This window comes from Lates calcarifer, linkage group LG16_LG22 (assembly GCF_001640805.2).
Source record: "Lates calcarifer isolate ASB-BC8 linkage group LG16_LG22, TLL_Latcal_v3, whole genome shotgun sequence".
Taxonomy (NCBI): Eukaryota; Metazoa; Chordata; class Actinopteri; family Centropomidae; genus Lates; species Lates calcarifer.
This window is the reverse complement of record NC_066848.1, coordinates 18649268-18671517: the sequence shown is the minus strand read 5'-3', so window position 1 is coordinate 18671517 and position 22250 is coordinate 18649268. Positions and strand designations below refer to the sequence as shown.

General features: G+C 38.2%; 1 protein-coding gene across 1 annotated transcript in view; it reads left to right on the top strand.

The window, feature by feature from the left end:
• The first annotated feature begins 18277 nt into the window (after positions 1-18277).
• Positions 18278-22250, top strand: part of LOC108872934 (pro-neuregulin-3, membrane-bound isoform) — a 315531-nt gene continuing 311558 nt past the window's right edge. The window contains exon 1 of the mRNA XM_018660865.2: positions 18278-20717. Coding sequence (XP_018516381.1) covers positions 20000-20717 — 718 coding nt within the window. The 5' untranslated portion in view covers positions 18278-19999. The remainder of the gene's footprint in view (positions 20718-22250) is intronic.

Here is a 22250-nt window from a genome sequence, read left to right as displayed (position 1 = left end):
CACTGTATTTGTTAGAGGGGCTGTGTTTTGGAACAGAATTCAGATAAGTCTAGAGTTATGGTTTGGAAAATGGCACTTCCAATGTTACAAATCACCTTGTATTTCAGTCGGCGATCTGTTGTGTCCTGTCCTGTAAAAAACTCTTAATACATAAAACCAGCACCAGGGTTGACCTGAGGCTCCACTAGCTGGTGCAGTGGTGTGTTTATGTGTCCATGAATAAAATCCTACTGCATTTTGCATTGTAAGCAAATTGGAGTGGATCCAGTCTTTCTGCCACCATTCTGGAGAGGTGGTCACAGACTACTCTTCCATGCCTTTACACAGGACTAATGTCAGGGCAATTGGGCATTAGTCACTGAGGTCCCTAGCATGTGTGTTTTTGGGGATTGTGATTAGGATAGAATCCTTCTGCTGGCTTGCACAGCCAAAGTCCAGAAGGCACAGAAACAGCTTCTCATGTTGGTAGAGTGGTGAAAACTCAACTGAAATGAGCAGTCTTTGAGTACCCTGCCTCTGAGCCTATCAGGGCCAGGGGCTTTGTGTGGATTGATTCTGCTCAGAATGAAGGTCACCAACTGTTCATCTGGTGAGAGCTTGGTAGGATAGGCTAGGGCTGAAGAGTGTCACTTTGGTTACTGTGCTGCAGCTGTTAAAGCCAGCTGAAGAAGCTATTGAGCAGCTCTGCAAAGGAAGTTGGGTTGGGCCAGTCAGTCATCGCAGGTTTGCGGTCTCTACCCATCATGACATGTACCTGTCCATGCCTTTCAGTATTCACTCTCTCTCACCGTGAAGTTTGTTGCCAGTTCATTGTTGATAATCATGCAGAGCTTGCCTCCAATCAACTTCTGTGTTTCCTTGTATCTCTGTCAAAGTGCACAATGTTAAAACCATCCAGATGAAAACACTGATTTCAATCTGTTGCCATGTCTAGAATTCTGCATTTGTCCTCTGTTGTTGTGCTGGTATGTTTCTCTTTGTGTGTTCCTTTGTAGCTGACTTGATATTCACAGCAAACTACATCAGTTCCTATGGCAGCTTTAATGAGATAGATCTTGTAATTGTCATTCTCATGTTGGTAGATTGGTGAAAACTCAACTGAAATGAGCAGTCTTTGAGTACCCTGCCTCTGAGCCTATCAGGGCCAGGGGCTGAGTCAGTAACTTGAGATAAACCAAAATAGTTTGAAAAGCCTTCCAGTTCAAATACAATTTGAATTCCTACAACTACTTTTTCCCTTTGAAATAATTTCCTTAACAGGGTGTGAACAAAAGCCGTACCCATCTTTCAAACTTTGCGCCCTGGGAGCAACAAGCCCACTGGCTTTATCCCACAGTACCACAGACTGTGCAGGTGAACGCAGCCTCTTAGTTCAGTGGCAGCCTGAAACATTGTGTTCCCAGTGTGCCCCTCGAAGGGCCTGAGGTGAGGACAGGCTATTTTCAGCACTCATATTGCAGCACTGCCCTCCTCCAATGTAACTGACAGCTCAGTTTGAGGGTGGGAGAAAGGCTTTATGTCGCCTTTGGATGATCTGCCAATCACGACTGGACCAACTGCTGTTGTTAAGCATTGTGTGAGCATGTGTGAGGGTGTGTGTGTGTGTGTTTATCTGTGTTACATGTGTGTACAGACTTCTATAGTTACATCTGAGTCAGGATTGTAGTGGGTGGAGTTTAGAAGACAGTTTGGAAGCTTGTCTGTATTGTGTTATTTTCAATAAGCTGCCTTTCAGTCTGTAAAGTGTCACAGTGACACTTTGCTAAGCCAATAAATTTCAGGAGCATCATGAAGAAGGATCTGAAGCCAAAACTGGAAAAGATTCTATTTAGGCAAATCTACAAAACCCCAACAAAATATATTTGTAACTTGGCTACTAAAACACTTGTTTTGTTTTGTTTTGTTTTTTTTTTGTTGTTTGTTTTTTTTTCATCAGGCTACTAATTGGAAGATGAACTTTTTTTTCTGGCTGATTTTACAGTCTATCACAGCCTTACAGCCTAACAGCGTTTCAATCTGTTACATGTACTGTCATGTACTGCACACAGAGAAAACACCAGCTGGCTCTCATGTGTGCTCACACTATGATGACCATCTCAGCTTCTCTTCTTTACAGTCTCGCATACAACCCACAAAGATTCTAGGTGATTCATTGCAAGGATTATATCTTCTACCGATAACTTTTTCCCTCCTCGAGCCTTGATTACTGTAATCTCATGTCCTCCTGTTATTAAAACCATTTCATGGGATCTTATTAATCTTCTGCACTAGTTGCCTGTTGGTTCTATTATTATTATATTATTAATGGTTTGTTTTATCTGCCAGATATCCTTAGGATCTTTTCATCCCTTATGAACGGACCTGCATCACAATAACAGGGTCCTCAGTTTATATATATATACATATACATATACATATATATGTATGTATATATACATACACACACACACACACACACACACACACACACACATATATATATATATATATATATATACTGTGCAGTAGTATATAGCAGTGAAACATAAATTGATGAATCTCAAGATCATTTTTGAAAGACTAATATGTATATAAACCTTCATAATGCATAAAGTGTTACAACAACAGTCATATAGCTATTAAGTAGGATCATCACACTTAATACAAGGTCAAGTATCATAATGGCTAATAATTGTTCTATCCTTTATGCATTACAGATTATAATGTGTTATGCTGCTTTCTGTAATCCTACTAGGTGAAAAGTAGATGTATAGTTCACCATGGCACGTTAGTAACAGCACATTGTCTACTTCAGATTAAGTTAAAGTCGATCAAAGTCTCCCTCAATAATCTCTACAGCTGGGTTGCACAAACATTGTAAACCAGTGTTAAATCTTGGTTTAACAGTTCTGTTACTTGGTTTAATGCAGAACAGGTTTTTTTGATTTTTGATGTAGTCCTCTCCGCTGCAGGATCAAATAAGTATGTTGCTCCAGTCTCCCTGAGTATATATAGTCACTGAAAATCCTGTTTTCATTGCATACTGGTGCAAGCACATCAATGCATGCTCTCTGAGAAGGATATCACTGATCTTTCCGTCTATATTGCAGATATCTCAAGTTTACAGAACAGATTTTGTGAGATGATACATTGACACACACACTACTGACTTTGTAAGCTTGCTGACACATGCACTCATACTTTTTCTAAAAAAAAAGAATATCTAATAAACAAAATAATTTCAACACTGTGTCAGCTGCCTGTGTTTTGATTATATCTGATATAAAAAAAATCCATTATTTTATGTGGGGTCCTGAGAGCTATATCTATTTAAAAATATATTTCAGGAAAATAAGTCTAGATTGTTTATTTTTTAATAAAATATATAAATAAAAAAATAATAATAATATAAATCTAAAAGTTTTCCCACACTGCCTAGGGGTGTATGAGTTCATTTATTCCTTTGCAGGAATGGATGGGAATTGAGTTGTGTGATATGAATGGCACCGTGTCGTTATTGCCTTAATGGACAACACAGGTGACCAGCACAGACTGCAAGTCCGCGTAACTGGCATCTATATATATATAACATATCTATACATCTATATATATATATATAACATTATACACTATACATCTGTTAAACTGCATGGGTGTGAATGTATCATGCAGACAATTTACACAGTAAAGAAACTTTTTTTTTCACTTTTTCAATTACTTTGAGGAATGCTGTCAGATTCAGTTCTGGCTTAAGTACTTTGGATACAAATGTAATTTCACCATAATGTTTTGAAGTAATGGTATTTAAATTTAAGGATTACACCAATCAATTAAAACTAATGACATGACGTTTTCTAAAAGATTTCCTCTTGAAAACAATGGGAGATTATGATTCTGGCTGACTACTGTTTATTGTTTTGTGCAGGATTTAGAGAAACTCATTTATACATCTCAAGTACTGTGAACAACTGGGGCAGTCAACAGAAAACTGTAGCCAATTCAGATGCTGCTGGAGTTGTAACATGGATCAGGAGAAGTGAATAAATTAGCCCTATTCATAAAGGAATACTGATATGTCTCTAATGACAGTCAAAAACTTGCCATCTGGTAGATGCACAGACAGACAGAAATATGAAACAGACATTCTTTGTAATTTAAAAGTGGTGTGTTTTTTCCCCTCAAAAGAAAGCATCTAATTACAGAGGAGATCTGTAAGCTATAGCTTACAGGAAGGAAAAACACATGGAATCTAATTTCACCTGCACTCTAAATCTTCTCATTGGCTTCCAGGTATAAAAGAGATGTTAAGGTGCTGCTGCTGGTTTATAAATCACTTAGTGGCAGAGAGCCAAAATACATTTTTGATATGCTTGAAGAATATAAACCAAGCAGGTCCCTTAGATCCTCAGGAACAGCTAGCTTGCTGTGCTCACAGAGTATTTAGGTACTATGCAGCATGTGGAACCAATGTCACAATGATATTAAACTTTTCTTTTTTTTTTTTTTTACTTCAGTCACTATAAAATCTAATCAGTCTTGATTCTTTGTTTTCCTCTGTTTTTGATTAATATTCTCCTCTGCTCTCTTATTTACTTTATGAAACTCACTGTAACTGCACACTATCTTTTTTTTATAACTCTCATGTCATTTTTTAAGGAACTCAAATTTCATCTTATTTTTGGTTGATTTGATCTGTTGTTCCTTTTACTTGCTTTTGTTGGTTTTATTTGCATGCCTGGCAGTTTGTCAGACTTTGAATTACTTTTGTGTTTAAACAATGTCACCAATAAATGTTACTTCTGCCACTGAGCGATAATGTATGCTTGCCAGAGCATTGTTTCAATGGGACAAAAAGCACAACATTCAATAACTTTCTAACTGGTATGCATGCAGGCATTGACATATACATTTGCAGAAATTTATAATGAATGAGCAGTAGTAGAAAACAGGTCCATGATGACTCAAAAATTGGTAATGGTTTATTTTGCATGACACTGTACCACAGTATCACAACTGTGATACTCATAAAGTAAAAATTGTTACAATTTGTAATAAATACATAAATAAATAAGGAGATAAAACCAGTATTGTGTGGCTCTTATGAACAAAATGTGTTACAGTACTACACGCATTTGTCAGCATTTTAAAACAGCCATTGCCTTATGGTTTATACTGTTACCAACTCTTACGTCATAGAACCAACAGAATTGAGGAAATCTGTATGCAAAGAAAGGTACAACAAAAACTGACAATGCATACAGTGACTTGTCCAAGTCTGATTAGGAAAAGCTATGTGGATTTCAATCTGCATAAGAGCTGCATAATTTTACCCAATCTGTACTGGGCCCAGAAATTACAGTCTAAAAGTCTATAGTCTAAAAGTTGGAGTGTTGTGAACAAAACACAGATTGTTTGGTCTGTCATCTTAAGTAGTAAGTAAGTCAGTCTTCAGATGTGACATGAAATACTGCATAAAAATCAGATGACTAGTTAAAATGACTGAGTGACATTTCTTCTTACATTGTCTCCTTCAGCCATCTAGTCACTCCATCAAAGTGAAGTTGTTTGAAATGTTGAATTTCAAGGTTTAATCTACTGCTGTGAGATTGTAATGTACAAGAAAATGTCTGGGTGCAGGTTGACTGAAAATTGCTCTATTATACAGACACGAGTTACTCCATCATCAGCATGTCCATGAAATGAGCACTTCACAGCATGGGATACAGTCGCTGTCTGGACAGGCTGGTCAAATTGTCAAATCAATTCATCTTGAACTGTGTCTGAAAGCCAATTATCTATTGAACCCATTCTCCCTCAAACAGAGATTAAATGTGCATTCAAGCATCGGTTTATACAGTACACCATCATGGTTCTTGTCACCTCTAAAAGCAGTTCACATGTGACCCAGAAAAAGAACTAGCTTGAACAACAGGTAGAGAACATTCAGTGACATGCAATTGTTCTCAATAGTTGCACCTTGGGATTCATCATGCTCTGCTGTCTGACTCAGTATTTCAAATTTTACCTCAGGAGCCTGATATACAAGTGAAAAAGACCAGGTGCATAGATGTGGTTTTAATTTGAGTATGGTTATTTTTATTGGATGTCCAAAACACAATTGTGTACTGTACTTGCTCTTTTTTTTCTCACTTCCATATGCAAACAAGGCTCACACACATACACGTAAATAACTTGAACTTAAAGTAAAAATTCAGTTCATATTATGGAAAGGTTTTATTTCCCTTAAAAAGTAAGTCATATCATTCCCACTTAAAACATTTACAGTATTTTGATTCAGGTCAGGATCACTCCTCTTACAAATCAAACACAAACTTCCTAACAGATGGTTGCACTTATCTTTTTAAGATTCTTTTTGGGTTATGCTGTTAACTAAAAATAAGAAGCAGGTAGCTTAATCTGGCTCAGAATACCTCTGTCTGTCAATCTCCACCAAATATCCTTTAATACTAGTGCGTAGTGAGATTAGTACAAGCATTTTATCCAAAAACGATTACATACACACCGGTAGCTGCACACATTTTGTTCTAGCTTTCCATTCTAAGCTATAGGTGCAAGGCTATTTGACTTATGTGTTGTTTCCAAAAAGAACATGATGTCGTAATTTGCTATGAGATGTGGACAAGAGTCTTGGGTTTCATGTATAAAAAGCAAAAAAAGGAAAAATGTAAGTAAAAAAGTGAAAAAAAAAACAAATATTTGTATATATATATATATATATATATATGTGTGTGTGTGTGTGTGTGTGTGTGTGTGTGTGTGTGTGTGTCCCAAATCTACATTAAATGTAATTTCCACAAATGTAAGGGGACGTCCCACAGGGAACTGTCCTATTGTCGATCATCTCTGAACACTGCCCACTATCTTGATGTTTCACGTAGGAACATAGCCACCCACCCACACACACACACACGCACACACTCCAGAAACAGACACACACTCCAGACACACAGTCCCACTATCTCTTACTCTGCTGCCAAAAGCTGTCAGGAAGATCAAAGTGGGTAAATGTGTTTGATGGAATACTCCACTTTCTTCATTTACCACATAGACAGGCTTTGACTTGAAAGAGTTTGCATTGAAATGAACTTAATGCTGGAGTGCATTTTGAAACAGGAGTGGATATTGGGAGGGAAAAAAGATAGCTGTGTGAGTGTGCTGAGCTTGTGTGCTAAGGCTGCGCCTCACTTTCTTCTATTATAATTTGTGGTATCAGCTTTCAGTACAGGCTCAGAATCAAGTTGAGAGGTGGTATAGATAAGCTTTACATTGTTGAAAAAAAATCTCTTTTCTTCTCAAATATCAAAAGGCAACACACTCCTGTCCAGATGCTATGAATGTGATATGAATCAGGGCTACTGTAAAATAGCAGCATTGGGTCATTTTCAGTTTTTTAATTTGTTGAGTCATCTTTTTCTTCATGTGTTGTCTCCCTGACTTCCTCACATTCTGCCTCCCTTCTTTTCTCCCTTTGACTTACTTCTCAACTCTTCATTTTTATCATGTTCAGCAGCACCACTAGCACACTAAGACTTTCTTTGTCTTCTTTTTTCTCCTTGTGCCTGTCCTTGTGCAGCTTCACCTCTTCCGCCATTCACTAACCAGATTCTCCTTGTGTAACCTGTTAAGAAAGCCCTTTTGGTCATCCCTAAGGGTAATTAAGTGGGCGGGCTATCCATGCCAATGAACAAACCCCAACTGTTCCTTCCCTTCATTAGTAAAACTTTGACATGAGGAGAAACCATGGCAACCACCACAGAACAGCAGCAGCGGCTGTGTCACATGAGAAAGAAAAGAGAGGGATCCCCAGTGTAAGACGCTGTCTGTTTGTATATATCTGTATGTGTGTGTGAGGGGGCAGCTATCTCCTGTTAATTAGCCCACACATCTTCTTTGGTCTTACTAATCAATAGCTTTGATGGCTGTTAATAGGGAGTCAGGAGTATAAGTGCTTTATTTTGAGTTAATTGAGAAAAGAGGACAAATGTGCAAACAACTGGTGTTTACTAAACTTAACTTGACTGTGGGGGGAAAAAAAGAAGTTTGAGTATTTTGTTACCCCATAATCCAGGCTACAGAATGCATTATTGATGCTGAACTTCTTTGTAATAAACCTTTATATACAAGAAAGACAGTGTCAGCGGAGATCTTCTCTTCATCATCTTCACATCATCACCATCGAATATACTACACTAGCTTGCCTCAAAAACACTCATATTACATTATAATATATATTATTTACCACCAAAGGACTGGCCTGCAGTTCAGAGGAAGTAATCTACCCAGCACAATGTCCTCACCTTTGTCTCTGGCCATAGCTCCAGTGGGAATTATAGGTCATCATTCAAATGAGAATATTGTCCCAGATTATTATCTTTTCACTCATTGTTTCAAACTCTGCATAATCAGCAGCTACAATATAGTCAATCAGTGAATCAGTAAGCAGTGAAATGTTTGTAGCTCACCCATGAGAATAAGTGGTTTAAGTAGGTATGAATGGTATGAATGATACTTTTCGTTCTACTGCTAAAATTACCACTGGAGTACATGTTAAACTACATATATGTCATGAAATCAAGCTGACTGTAGTCGCTCTTCTTTGAAAAGAGGGGGCTTTTAACCCATGCCCAAAGTATAGATCCTTTGTGTCTTTTGCATAGATTTTTGTGTTCTTAGAAAATCAATAAGCAATGGACAATGTCTAATAGCAACCACTTGTTGGTGACTAGTAGTAGTTTAATCACTGCTACTGCATGCCATGTAATAATTCAAAATATAGAAAGGCTGCGGTTAAACTACACAACTTACCACTGTGTATGTGATATAGACTCAATGGGGCTGGCAGAGGGTAAACACTTGTCATTATTATAACTATTTACAGTACTTTCATTCCCATGTTAAAATTTCAAATGGCATTACATTTTATTCAGCCTAGGACTAAAAACTCACAGGCAAAGACTTGGACTTTGTCATAGCACTAAAACATGAGACTTACTGCTGATTTCTAAAAGGAGTCTATCTCTGTCTCACCTCTGCAAATGAGTAAACAGAAAAAAGTAAACATGTCCCTACTCAGGTTATTGATGACTATTTCTATTTTCAACCAAGAACATGATGTTACCTGGATTGTAATAATTGTTTTTAAAGTTGACTTGCAATAACTATAAATGGTTACTCATGCTTCAGTTGCCACAAGCAGGTAATGTAGGGAAAGTACAGATGGCTCTGATTTTCATTCATACATTCACTTTCATGCTGGTGGAGCAAAACACACGTTTGAGGAAAAGAGAAAAGGTAAATCAAATATTGTTATGATATTGATTTTTTACCCATGGTAATCACATGTTTTCTTGTTTATGAACATATAATAGGAATTATAAATTTGAGTCTGAGTTCAGTTTAACTTTTTTTTTTAAAACTTTTTCAGTTTAACTTTTTGGGAAAAATAATAGCCCTTTTTTGAATGTCAACTATAATGGACATTAGGACGATTTAATGGTGTTAGCTAATTGCTAACTAGCTTGCTAGTTCTTTGTTTACATTCAAAGTTCTGCCCCAAAACATATTTCTTTGTGGGGTACTAAACAAGTTGAATGTATTTTCTACGTAAAATAATTAATGTATATATTAATGTAATGTATGCTCTTTTGATGCTATTTTGTTTTGTAGTCACACTGGTGAATAACATAGGTGTGACTGGCTTAAAATAAAGCTGACATACTTGATTTAAACACAACATAATCACGTTCATCTTCCAGTTCTGTATTGTAGCTTTGGATCTAGCTGCTCACTGCATGTCAGAGGGCTGTAAAAATCAGTCCAAAATGGTTTGATGCAGTCATTGTGTGCAATGACTCATCAGCCCAACCCCTAGACAAAAGCAGATATGAATAGCCTTTAGTTGCCAATGGTTTCATTCAGGTGAGTGAACCTTAACTCATTGTAAATGTAAAGTCAAAACATGTGGTTACGACAAGTTTTGTTGAGGAAAAAAAAAGACGGCAAAAACAAGGACCCCACAGACTTCATTTACTTTTTTAATAGAATCCCTAATCAGAGATAAAAAGAAAAATGGAGGCTTCAGGCAGCTTGAGTGTTTGGAGGGCTTAATGAGATAACAGGATCTATGCACAAACAACACCAATTTTCGACAGAGGGGAAACGACTGACATTGTGGGGGGGTGGGGGGTGAAAACAAACAAATAAAATGAGGGCAAAGGAAATTCATTCTGGGGCTGATTTGTTTGCATAATCAGCAATAAGCCAGGTTTCAAGATGTGTGTTGCCTCGGACTGATTTGGAATTCTGAGACATTTTATGAGTCACATACACTCTGCAAAAAGCAAAATATATCCCACATGGTTCTTACCATCAAAAATAGGTATTAAAATTAGAATCATATTGCAGCTAATTTGTGATGGACCTTACTAACTAAAGATTTAGAGTTGATTAGAGAGTTTGTGAATTCACAGTCAATAAAATAGGTCTATTATTGAATAATGATATTGTAATCTCTGCCGTTTAAAGCCTTTGACAGCATTTCATCCTCTCTGCCCTGATGTTAGAAGAGTGGTTAGAACAAGCTGCAACCCTTCATCTTATATGTTGTATATATATATATATATATATATATATATATATATATATATGATGTTAGAAGAGTGGTTAGAACAAGCTGCAACCCTTCATCTTATATGTTATATATATTTATATTTTTTTTTTTTTATATATATATATATATATATATGTTTGTTTTTTGTATAACTGCTGCCTGTGAAACAAATTGCCCTTTGGGGATAATGAAGATTTCCTTGATTCCTTGATCTGTCCATGAGCCATGATATAAAGTTATGGCTAAGGTTAAAGGTAAATATGAAAATAGTAAATATTCAAATAATAAACACTAACTAAACAACTATACTAGATTTTTTTTTTTTTTTTTTTTTTAAAGTACTATCTTTATCTGGACATGTAAAACAAGTCAGAACACATGGCTGAGAAAGTTTCTGTTCCAAAGCTGATTTACTGTAATTAAAGTTCTTACAAATATGCACTGGATTTTCTTACTTCTAGAACAGAACCCATAAATCCCGGTTTCACTTCAGCTCTCTATAATATATACACAAGGTGTCAAGTGACTGTGTTATAACGTTTAAAGGGCTACTCATAACTGTCTAACCTGTGTGGTTCCCCACAGCGTGTCTTAGTACCTTTCAGCTCACTGGCTGGTTTTACATTCTGCAACTTTACTGGTTCACCTGGTTCAGTCTCACTGCATCTTCAAGCAGCAGGAAGCTGTTGCGATGAGGCTCTGATAAATTGACTGTGCTCTACCTGCCCAGCATCAAATAAGTTACGTAGTAGCAGTAGTGGTTCAGTAGTAGTAGACCTTAAGAGTCAGATACGTTTTTTTCAGGAGATGGTGGAGCCCAAAAAAAGCTGAAAGGAGAGTGAACATTGGCCCTAGACTTGTTAAGTGGTACATAACACAATATAAAATTATATAAAATATAAAATTGCTCATGTTGCTAAAATTGTTCATTGTAACAACTTTATAAGGTGAAAATTATACAGTATTAATTATAATTATAGTAGTGAGTGTCATTGAACAGTAAAACCACACATATTTCTTGACATCCTACATTTTTCTTTAGAAAGAAAAAAGATGAGATGAGATGATTGATAAATGAAAGCAAATGATTACTGGTGCTTAACAAGATGTTTCTCTGATGTTTGGAATATGTTTTAGATAAGTTGTGGCCTTGTTTTCCCCTCTGAATCTGTTCAACTTTCATTACACAACACAACATAGGAGTGTGATCATGCCCTGAAGAAGTTTGCTAAGCCCTTTTATTCTAAAAGCATAATGTTTAGAGGGGTGACATGATGCACAATGTAAAATGCAGACCATATCATATTAATTTAAATTAGTCCAGATTTTGCCTCATTTTAAGACATCTTATTTTAAATGTCAGTTGAGTGAGGTATCCTAAGACATTTGGCCATTACATTGGCCTGAGTGACAGTTTGGCTCCTTTGGTTGCTCACACTACAAGACCACTGTTGAAACTATTGAACATGTTTGATAATGATCAGGATCTCACAGAGGAGGCTGGGAGCACTGGGTGGCAATTAAACCAGGGTGTGCTGACCTTATCACAACAGAGGGAGGACAAGACAATCATGATCCCATTGATGTCTAGATCCTTAAACCCCACTTGGGTCAGTCAAATCAGTTATTTTATCAGCTAGCGTTCCTGACCATATTTAAAGCTCCACAATACAGCTGTACTGCAGGAACAGATCTGATATAGACACAAAATACATAACATTTAACACTACATTAATCAATGTATTATACATTTATCAATGTGTTGTACTCAAAATTACACTAATTGGCCAAGAGGCACACCTTATCATTTGTTTGTTCATTGATCTGTGCATGACATCAGACCCCTGTGAATTGTTTTTGACAAAACTGTGACAAAACCACCAGTAAGTCTGTCACCACTGACAACTGGCTTGCCCTGCTAATGAGGTTCACCATGGGGGAAGGGGGCCCAGGGGGATTTTCTTGGTTTGTTTGCCAGAAGTTGAAACTCCAAAGCAATTGCTTTTCTCAAATCGCACTCGTTTTTGATGGACTGGCAGACCATCCACAACCTTAATGGCTTGGTAGCAAATGAGGGAAATGAATTTCAGGCAAAGAGATGCAAAGGTGAGGTAAGTAAAAGGAAAATCCACAATGGGCTCAGAGGAAGTCATGTTTGTGTCCACCTAATGAATGTAAACCCCTTGTGTTTCAGCTCAGGCCCAAAAATAGAGACAATATTTGTCTCTTTAGATGCAGATCTAGATACTCAACTTTTTGACAACATTGACTACTGAGCAGTGCTTGGCAGGTAGAATATTGGGTTTATCCATACATAATTGTCTTTTTTTAGATGTAGCACAAAACAGAAAAACACCTCTTAATGGCTGAGTGAGACATGCACTGACCTCTGACCCCACTGTTTTCCATCTTAGAGTTAATGCTTGTGGGCTGCCCTCTGGGACTTATCATTAGGTCTCCAGGGTGGAAGCTCAAACAGAACTACTGGGCTGCATTTGCATTGATTCAGCAGAAATTTCCATTTGACGCCGGAGTGGTAATTGAGGAAACTGCTGTCTCCAGTGATACAAGTAGAAGGAAGGAAAATGGGCTAAGATGTGAGTTTTAAGCCACTGATTTTGTAATTATAAAACTGTCATAGCACCAGTGAATATCTACAGTTGCGGACATTATTTACAAGATATGCCACATTGATTTGGTGTGTCTTCTGTCTTATTTTGCACTGTCACTCATAGCTGATTGTTCTTATTGAAAAGATGACTACAGGGGGAAATGCAAAAAGTTATCAACTGTCATCTTGGTAGAAGTGAAAACAAACAGTCTCCCCTTTAATTCATATTAAATTCGTATTAAAGCATATTAACAATAATCTATGATTTTCTTCATAATGGTACAGAGACAGACTACAGCGCTAGGGGGAGCACTTCCAGTCATTTTTGTTCCCTTCATAAATCTTGGACAAAACTCCTATGTAAACCGTCAGGAGCCATGCAGGAGCTCACCACTGAGAAAGCTGTGTGTACATGTACAGGTGTGTGTGTGTGTGACTCATGGGTCTCCTCTCCAAGCCCTTGGGGGCTTGACCCTGCCAGACCCAGCAGACACCACTGCCATTTTAATGTAAGAGGGATGACATTCAGACAGAGATAAAATATTGCATGGCTGCTTAATCCTCAGGCCACAACACATAAACCATGTTAGAAACAGGGTGCTAATCTGAGACCAGTCTGCCTGAACTGCCACTGATCTTGGCGCAGTCAAAGTCAGCCTTTATGTCCAGTTATGATCCCTGCTTTTTGAAAAGATCTGTGTACTACTAATTACCATTCAGTAATTTCATATCCACAACCACACAATTGTTTTGCATATAGGACCCAATTAGCATCCATTAGTACAGCTGCTACTTATTTTATTTCTAACATATCTGATGTGAATTAGCAAGTCTTGTGTATGTTTTTCATTAAGTAGCCCTGACAAGCTCTCACTGATGTATTTTGTGATTATCACAGCCAGTGGACTGGAAACGTCCTGAAACTCAAGGAAATAAAATCATATATTGTATGCAAGGTGACTGGGAAAGCTGTGGTTGAGGACTAATTTTGTTTTCACCTGGGCTTCTAACATTAGGTCTTAAATGAATATTATAATGCAGAACAACACAGTAATAATTGAAAAATTACAAATAGTGTACCAGTTCAGCCAATTTACAAAAATGTGGTAGCAATTTACCAAAATTGAAACCTGCTGTAAATAACACAGAGATGGACTTAATTTCTGTGATCGGAAATCCCTGGATGGATTAAGCTGAGATCCCACTCTCATGCATAACATTATTGTTGTGGACAAATAACTACAACTATGACCTTTTGGAATAGGACTGATTTGTTGTTGTCTTCTTGTGTTTGGAGGAAATACATTTGTTTGCCCTTTAATTAAAAAGCTTGTTGCAGTTTTCCTCCCCCCTTTATTCTGCTATCTTGATATCTGCGTGCAGCTGTACATTATTCATGTTTGCATCCATGTCCCCTTTTGCATTGCTTTCGTTTTGCTTTTTGTATATGAATGTACACTTTTGTTCAGGTTAATGAACATGCATTGTGCCTGAAATGGATCTGTGAGTGAAATAATGCTGCACAATCTGAATTCAAGGCTGAGAGGGCTTCTCAGCATTGTTAATGGAACAGGAAGTGGAATGTGGTAACAATCAATCAATCTATCAATCTATCAATCTATCTATCTATCTATCTATCTGAATGATATGATTGCTTGCCTTGCCTAGGATCTCAATAACTCATTAAAAATATAAATATCCAAACCACAAAATCTTTTGACTTTCTCCAAGAAATATGTCAAAAATAAACACATCTCATTTACTCAAATAATTTAATAAAAGGACACATTTTCTCCTTAAATCCCACACATATAATTCTGATATTGTGTAAGAACAAAAACGTGTGAAAGTGTGGGAGAAGGCTTAGAGATGAAACTTGTTGAATGTCTCACCAGACATTTTAAAGGTGAATCTGAAAGATTTGTAAATGCTGAGTACGCTCAAGTGCTCATTGCTCAGTCTGGGAAAATGGATAAACACACAGCTGAAAAACAATAAGGGTAGTTTCATTTATATTCCTGTGGCAGCGTTGAAGTTTTAATATGTGATGTGTATATAACACTGCTGGTCATACAATATGCTAAATAAATGCATCACCATAAACTAACACTAGACCCATTTTATAATATATGATAGGATTATACTTTGTGATGGTAAACAACAGATGGCATGGGGATGTAGACAACAGCAGTATTGGAAATTATATTTACAACTACTGGATAAATGAGTAAAAGCTCAACATAAAACTATGAGCAGAGTCTAAATATAAATATGAAGACAGTTCAGGTTAACCACAGGATTATCAAACAAACAGAAACATAATATTTAACATAATAAAACACTGAAATGCTTAAAATGTCAGAGAGGAGGAAAAAGGGTGATTGGTTAATGTTATCTGGTTCTGTCTTTGGATTTTCTCTTCCTTATATCATTAGAAATTGATATCCTTGGACTGTCAATTGGACAGCAGAAGCTGGTTTGAAGAAGTTCTGTCATCTTTCAATATTTTGTGGAATTTTGTTTTAAATCAGATTTGCTGTGGTCATTTTCCATTGCTGTTTTACTTTTCATTTAGTTTACATTTAATAAATAATATTGTCCTTGGAATATGATACAGCTTTTTTAATTTATGCATACTGTGTTCATCCATTCATCTTCTCTCTATACCATACTATTATTCTATGCAGTGGGTTAGAACCCCAGCATACAGTGGGAGAGATGTAAAATAAATTAAAACCTGGGTGGGTAATCACTGTATTGCAGGGTTTTATCTATCTGTTATATTGTTTTATTTTCATATCCATCAAGTTGACAGTATATTACACAGAGCTGTGGATTAGGAGAGCAGTATCATTGCACCAAACCCCACAGAGCCCCTTCATAAAATGTCAAGCTGAGACATACTAACTACAGTTTGCCCCAAAGGTGAAAACATCAATATAATGACAAAATTGATACTACTAATTGTGCAAAACTGCCCCACACTCAGATAAAGTTAACATGAGTGCAGTGCATCATGACATCCTAACTTTGTTCACTACTGGATTCCACTGTGCACACACTGCTCTCACTCTAGGTAAGGACAAGTAATTAATCTGAAACTCTGCACAGGCCATGATATATTATAATTAAGCACAGTTAAGGTTCATCTCGTCGGCAGACTTTTCCGTAGTCAATTATAAACTGTTCTACTTTAGAGGTAAAGCAGTTTATTTTTGCAGCTCCAGTTATCAAAAATGTCTTCATCATCAGGTAGAAGTGCAGATGGATTAGTGTTAAATTTGTGTCCCTGTGACTGTTTACTGCTGTGATACAGTTCTTTCAAACCACCACAGTGTCATGATGGCTGTTTTACCAGGCTCATGCTGCCATATATTTGTGTGTCAGAAGACAGAAAGAGGTTTGGAAACCCTTGACTTTCCCCACAGGACCAATTGAAGGTTTTTCCTCCAGGCAGATGGCTATCTGCATGACTTTATGCGTGTGTCTGTCTTGCGATGCTATCACATCCTAGCAGACACACTTAAAAACAGGTTTGTGGGCACAAAGATAGTCACAGTGCAAGAGAGGAAATGGTGCATGGTTTTACAACAAGCATCTTAAAGGTTGTTTTACACCATGCTGTACACTGTTAAACTGATTTCAACCCAGGCTGGATTTATTGAGGCTCAGCCATTCAAACTGGCTTATTAACATAATAGTCAAAGTAAGCAGTGATGTGAAACTCAAAATGTGATTAATCTTTTGTCCTCTCTCTGTTTTGCCTCCACTTTATTTCCTCTTGAGTCTATTTATTATTTCATTTTCTTTCTTTTTCATGAAACTTTGTTTAAAGAGGTGAATAAAAAATAAAAATACAAGAAAAAAATGTAAAAAAAAAAAAAAAAATTAAAAAAGGATCTAACACAATAGACTTTAAATGAGGAACATACTGGAAAAGAGGGGGAAAGATTGTGCTTCAGGGTTGCACCTAGATCTCATAGATTTTTTTTAAAATTTAGTTTCAGGATATGCAGACACATTACTAAACATTACACCGAATACATTAAAGGGTAGTATTAAAAATGAAGAAAAGACTTGCCATACACAAAAAAATCAACTCTGGACTGCTTTGAATTTCTCCGTATGTATTTATTTTTTCTGAAAGGAAGTGTGAGCAGCATTTGCTTCTATTAGGAAAGAAATGCAATGTGTGATAAAAATGGCTTTAATCATCTAGGAACAAGTTACACATTGTATTTTAGAGAAAATTAATTACAGTCTTATTATATAGCATAATCTGATATCTTCAAAAATGGCAATAAATAAAGATTTATAAAAAGAGAAATTCATCAGATAGCCAAATGGGGAGGCTATGCTTTATATAAAATAACAACTTATTAATCTGGAATTTCACAAGAAAAAATGTCACCAAAAAAAAGAAAACTCAGAAACAGGAAAGATAGGTACTTTAATGGAAATTTATTTACCTCCAAAGACCAAATGATTGTCCTTATATAAAAGACAGTATCACATATTGTATACACACAATTAATTGTTTTGCTATTCTGACCAAGTTCCAGTGTATCTACAAAAGTGCTAAATGTGGCATTAAATATACTTAAGTTTGGTCTGAAATTGAAAATCCATTTCTCCTTTCTTCCTTTTCCCCATTCTCTCATCTAATACTGTGCAGTGGGCGGGACCGAGTGAGTGACGGCTCCTGCATTGTGCTCCTGCTCTGATCCGTCTGGGACTCAGGCTTCGCACTGGTAACTGCCTCATCTGCAGAGCTCTCTCTCCCTCCCCCCCTCCCACTCTCATTATCTTTATCTGTACACACACCTCCACTCCCCTTTTTCCCTTTTTTGCAGGTTTTCTGTATGCATTCTGCATCTTTACTCACTCCCCTCCCTGCTAACGGAGGTGGGCAAGCTTCCCAGTGCTGGTGCATCTAGCAGGTGCAACCTCTTTCTCTCCTCCCTCCCTCCCTCCCTTCTTTACTCTCTCTCTCTCTCCCTCTCTGTCTCTCTCCTTCTCTCTCACTACCGTTGCTCTACCAGTGTGCACACTCCGCTCTGTCTGTGCCTGCATTTTTTTTCCCTCTTCTCATTCGTTCTCTGCCTCTCAGCGGTGGCAGCTCAGGGAGGCAGCTGTATATGTGTCTGCATCACAATCGCCACAGGTAAAGACAGCTGCATTGTCGGATGTTGCTTACCCCACAGGGGGTTTGGAAGCGTTTGTCACTGCGGTTGCAAGTTCTCATCCTGGTGCGGGTTGCACATTTCTAATCATCTCCAAGAAGGCATCCTGGAGGGAAGGACAAGCAGAGGATCCCAGCAACCGGACCAAGAAATCCTAGGCTGACTCGAAAGAGCACAGGCTTACAGGAACTGAAGAAAACACCACTCAGAAAGAGAGAAGAGGGGATATTATTAAAACATTGTGGTCTTATCTTTCTGTTTCTCCTCTTATCTCTTGCTTTCTGCTCTTTCTGTTTCATTCATTTTCATTCACTCCCTGCTTCTCATCCTCTTCCCCTCTCATTTTATCTCTCTGTGGCGGAATGTTCCCGGCAAATAGATGAGAGGAGGCTTTCTAAGCGCTTGCTGCAGTATTAACGGACAGTATACTGAGACAGCAGGGCGCTGAGCGGACAGCTTGGGGAAATCTGATCCACAGCCGGCTGGAGAAGGAGCAGGATCACGCGTTGCAGTTGCAGATTTATCCGCCCTGTGATACCACTGCGCGACAACACCCCTCATTCTCCCCCCCACTCCATCCCTCTTTCTGTGCTCATCTAAAGTGTTGCTTTTTGACTAGATCTGGAAAATTAATTGGATTCTACTGCTTTATTTTTAGCCTCACTGGTATTTAGAGCACACATAGAGGAAGCAAAGTGGGTTTGGATCCAAAGAGTGGGAAATAAAAAAAATCTTCAAAAAAATAAAGGAGAGGCTGATTGAAGAGCAAAGAGCTTCAAAGATAGCATATAATCCTAGGAGACTGTTGGAAAGACGCTTAAACGACAGATCTCTATGGTCTTGTTTTCTTTCAGTTACGAAAGAGACTGATTTGGGGAGCTGAGGGACGCTGACTCTGCTAAAGCTTTTGGAACGGGCTGCACTGGGAAACATTTTTCCATTTTTTGGTCTGGTACAGGGTGGGGAAGCAACAAGACCCACCCTGCAAGTTTCGCTCACCTGACTAGACAATACTGTCCCATCGTGGACTGCACACAGAGGGGACATTCATGCATTAAGTAGAAATTGCTGTGGATTTTTGCTGCAGAGGAATCCGAACACTGATGCCATGGATTCCTCACATGCACAAATGTAAAGCTGTTCCTTCCCACCCATCTCTCCCTCCCGTCTCTCTTTGTCCCTCTTTCTCCCTGTTAGAGGCATCGCTTCTTCGTCTTCTTCCCTGGTTTACCCTGCTGTGAACATTCCGAAGTTCACTGTTGCTTCAGTTGGACATAGAGACTCAGGCAAGACTTAACATGGACCAACTGGGCGATTATCTATCTACGCCAGCTCTCCCATTTCTCACTGGGTGTCTTTGAGTGTGAGTGTGCGTGCTTGTGTGTTTGTGATTGCGTGTCTGCATGTATCTGCACCCCTCCCCTTCTCTCTATCCTTGGATTACATATTTGTGTACGTATTATTGAGAGTGCGATTCCGTGGGGTCCTTTTTTTAATCCATTTCTTCACCTTTCTCTTTGTCTCTTCTCAATGTCCGGCATTGTTGGGAACCTTTCTGCCATGTGCTACCGATGCCTATTACATGGTTAACCCTCAATGAGCCATAAAGGACGGCAGGGAAGAATGAGTGAGTGTTCTGGGGCAGCTGTATCTGGGGTGGTGATCCTGGAGGAACCTGAGGGTTCAGGGGCTTCAGGGGGCCGTGGGGAGGGCCAGGCCCAGGATCAGGGTCCCCTTCGTTGTGCTGTTTGGCCACGCCAGCAGACATGGTTATGTGTGGTCCCATTACTTATTGGGTTCGTTGGCCTTGGATTGAGCCTCATGTTATTGAAATGGATTGTTGTTGGTACAGTGCGGGATTACGTGCCAACAGATTTGGTGGATGCCAATCGAATAGGCCAGGATCCTATCTTCCTCTCCAAACCAAGCGGGATTCCCAAAAGTCCTGATACTACTACTACTACGATTGCTCCTACAGTTGATGGCGGGAATCCCACGCCTAGAACTGTAACTGTTGCAAAAGGTAGAACTCGTTCCACTGCTACTACCACTACTATAAACCCTAGAGGGGGTGGAGCCTCGGGTAGCCAAGTAACGCCTCGGAATCCTGTAAATCGTAATGGACGTGGACCTTTTACTACAACCACTGCAGCACCAAGGACAACCTTCATAATTGGAGCGGCAACATCTAGCCCCTCTCCGTCCAATCCAACTGTACTCCATGACTCTACACAGATGTGGACCCCGGAGCATACTACCACAGAGACGGTCTCTACAACGCTCACCACGCGCACACATGGCCACCGTAAAGCACGTAAGTAACTCATGTCAATATAGACCAACATTTTTGATCTTTGAAAAGTTTTAAGTTATCTGTTGGGAGTTTGCTTTGTTTAAAGGGATTAATGGGTAGGTTTGTTAATGGCATTCCACAGGTATGTAGCTTGTTTACTTGCTGAAGTGTGAAAGGTTTGTCCATTGGTTGGTTCTACATCAACATGACTGATATTTAAATTATGATTTATGTTTGACAATTTTGAAATTTTACTGTTTATTTTAGACCATTTGGTTTGCAATTGTTGTACACCTACTGTCCTGTTTTAGAAATGGTATATCTGACACTCCTGTAGGCTGACCATTGTAGAAGACTGATGAATAGCATTGACTGGTACAGTAAGGATATCTGAAGTATTGCAGGACTCAATAATCAGTCTCCGCTATGGTTGATCAAACTCTAAGCTGGTGATGTAGTAAGTAGCACTGTGACATCCTTTTCGGCAACACGTTTGTCTTAAACAAAATGTTTGTATGAAATATGGTGATATATTAAGTAAAATGATCTTACTATCACATTAAATGGATCAGGATTGGTTTAAAGCAACAGTCATTTTTTTTCAAGGTACTTTGTGCAGGATGATCATTGAGGCGCTATTAGCAGTGATTAGGAAAAGTAAAATTAAAACAATATTAATTTAGTTTTAAAGTTCCTGCCTATTGTACCTAATGTACAATGATGAAAACATCCTCTTCATGTTCATTGACTTGACATATGTGCATGCAGGTACTCTATGCATGTATGTACACTAAGTGGTGTTGTTTACTTGCTGCAACCTTCAAGCTCAAAAGATGTCATATTGAAGTGTTGCTTCCTTCCTGTAAACTCCCAAACCTTTTGATACTTGTAATGGTGAGTCACTAAAATGATAACTGTTGCATCTTGAGTGACTTGAAAGGAAATGTGTTCTGATCCATTTGTTGATGGATGCTGATTCTTGTATCTCTGCTTTTACCATCACTGTCCTTGACTCTAGCCATTCTAGCACACATGCTATTGATTAGTGCTACAGGGGATTTTCTTGCAGCAAACAAATGACACACACACACACACACACACACACACAAACACACACACACACACAGCTTCCTTGATGATAAATCTTTGTACTCTCAAAATGGTGTCACATTATATGCTGGACTTCCCTCTGCTTGTGATGTTGCTGTCTCTGAGACTGGCTTGACCCTACACAGACAGGTTCAGGAGTGACAGGAGTGGGTTGTATTTTTAACAGTGTGACCTCATGCTCTGCATGTATCAGGTCTCTCACATGTCTGCACAGAAAAAAACAAACAAAAAAACCTGACAAGTCAGAAGGCATTTGATGAAATTTGGGTGATACAGACCCACCCATATTATATACTGCTAATCTTTTCTTGCAGTTTAATTTAATATTACAACTATATTCCCATAACCATGATATGATACTACTAAATGTCAAGGTCTGGACCAATTAGATGGGATACATGTGTTCATTCTAAGCTATGAATTAATTTGCACTGACCTAAATGG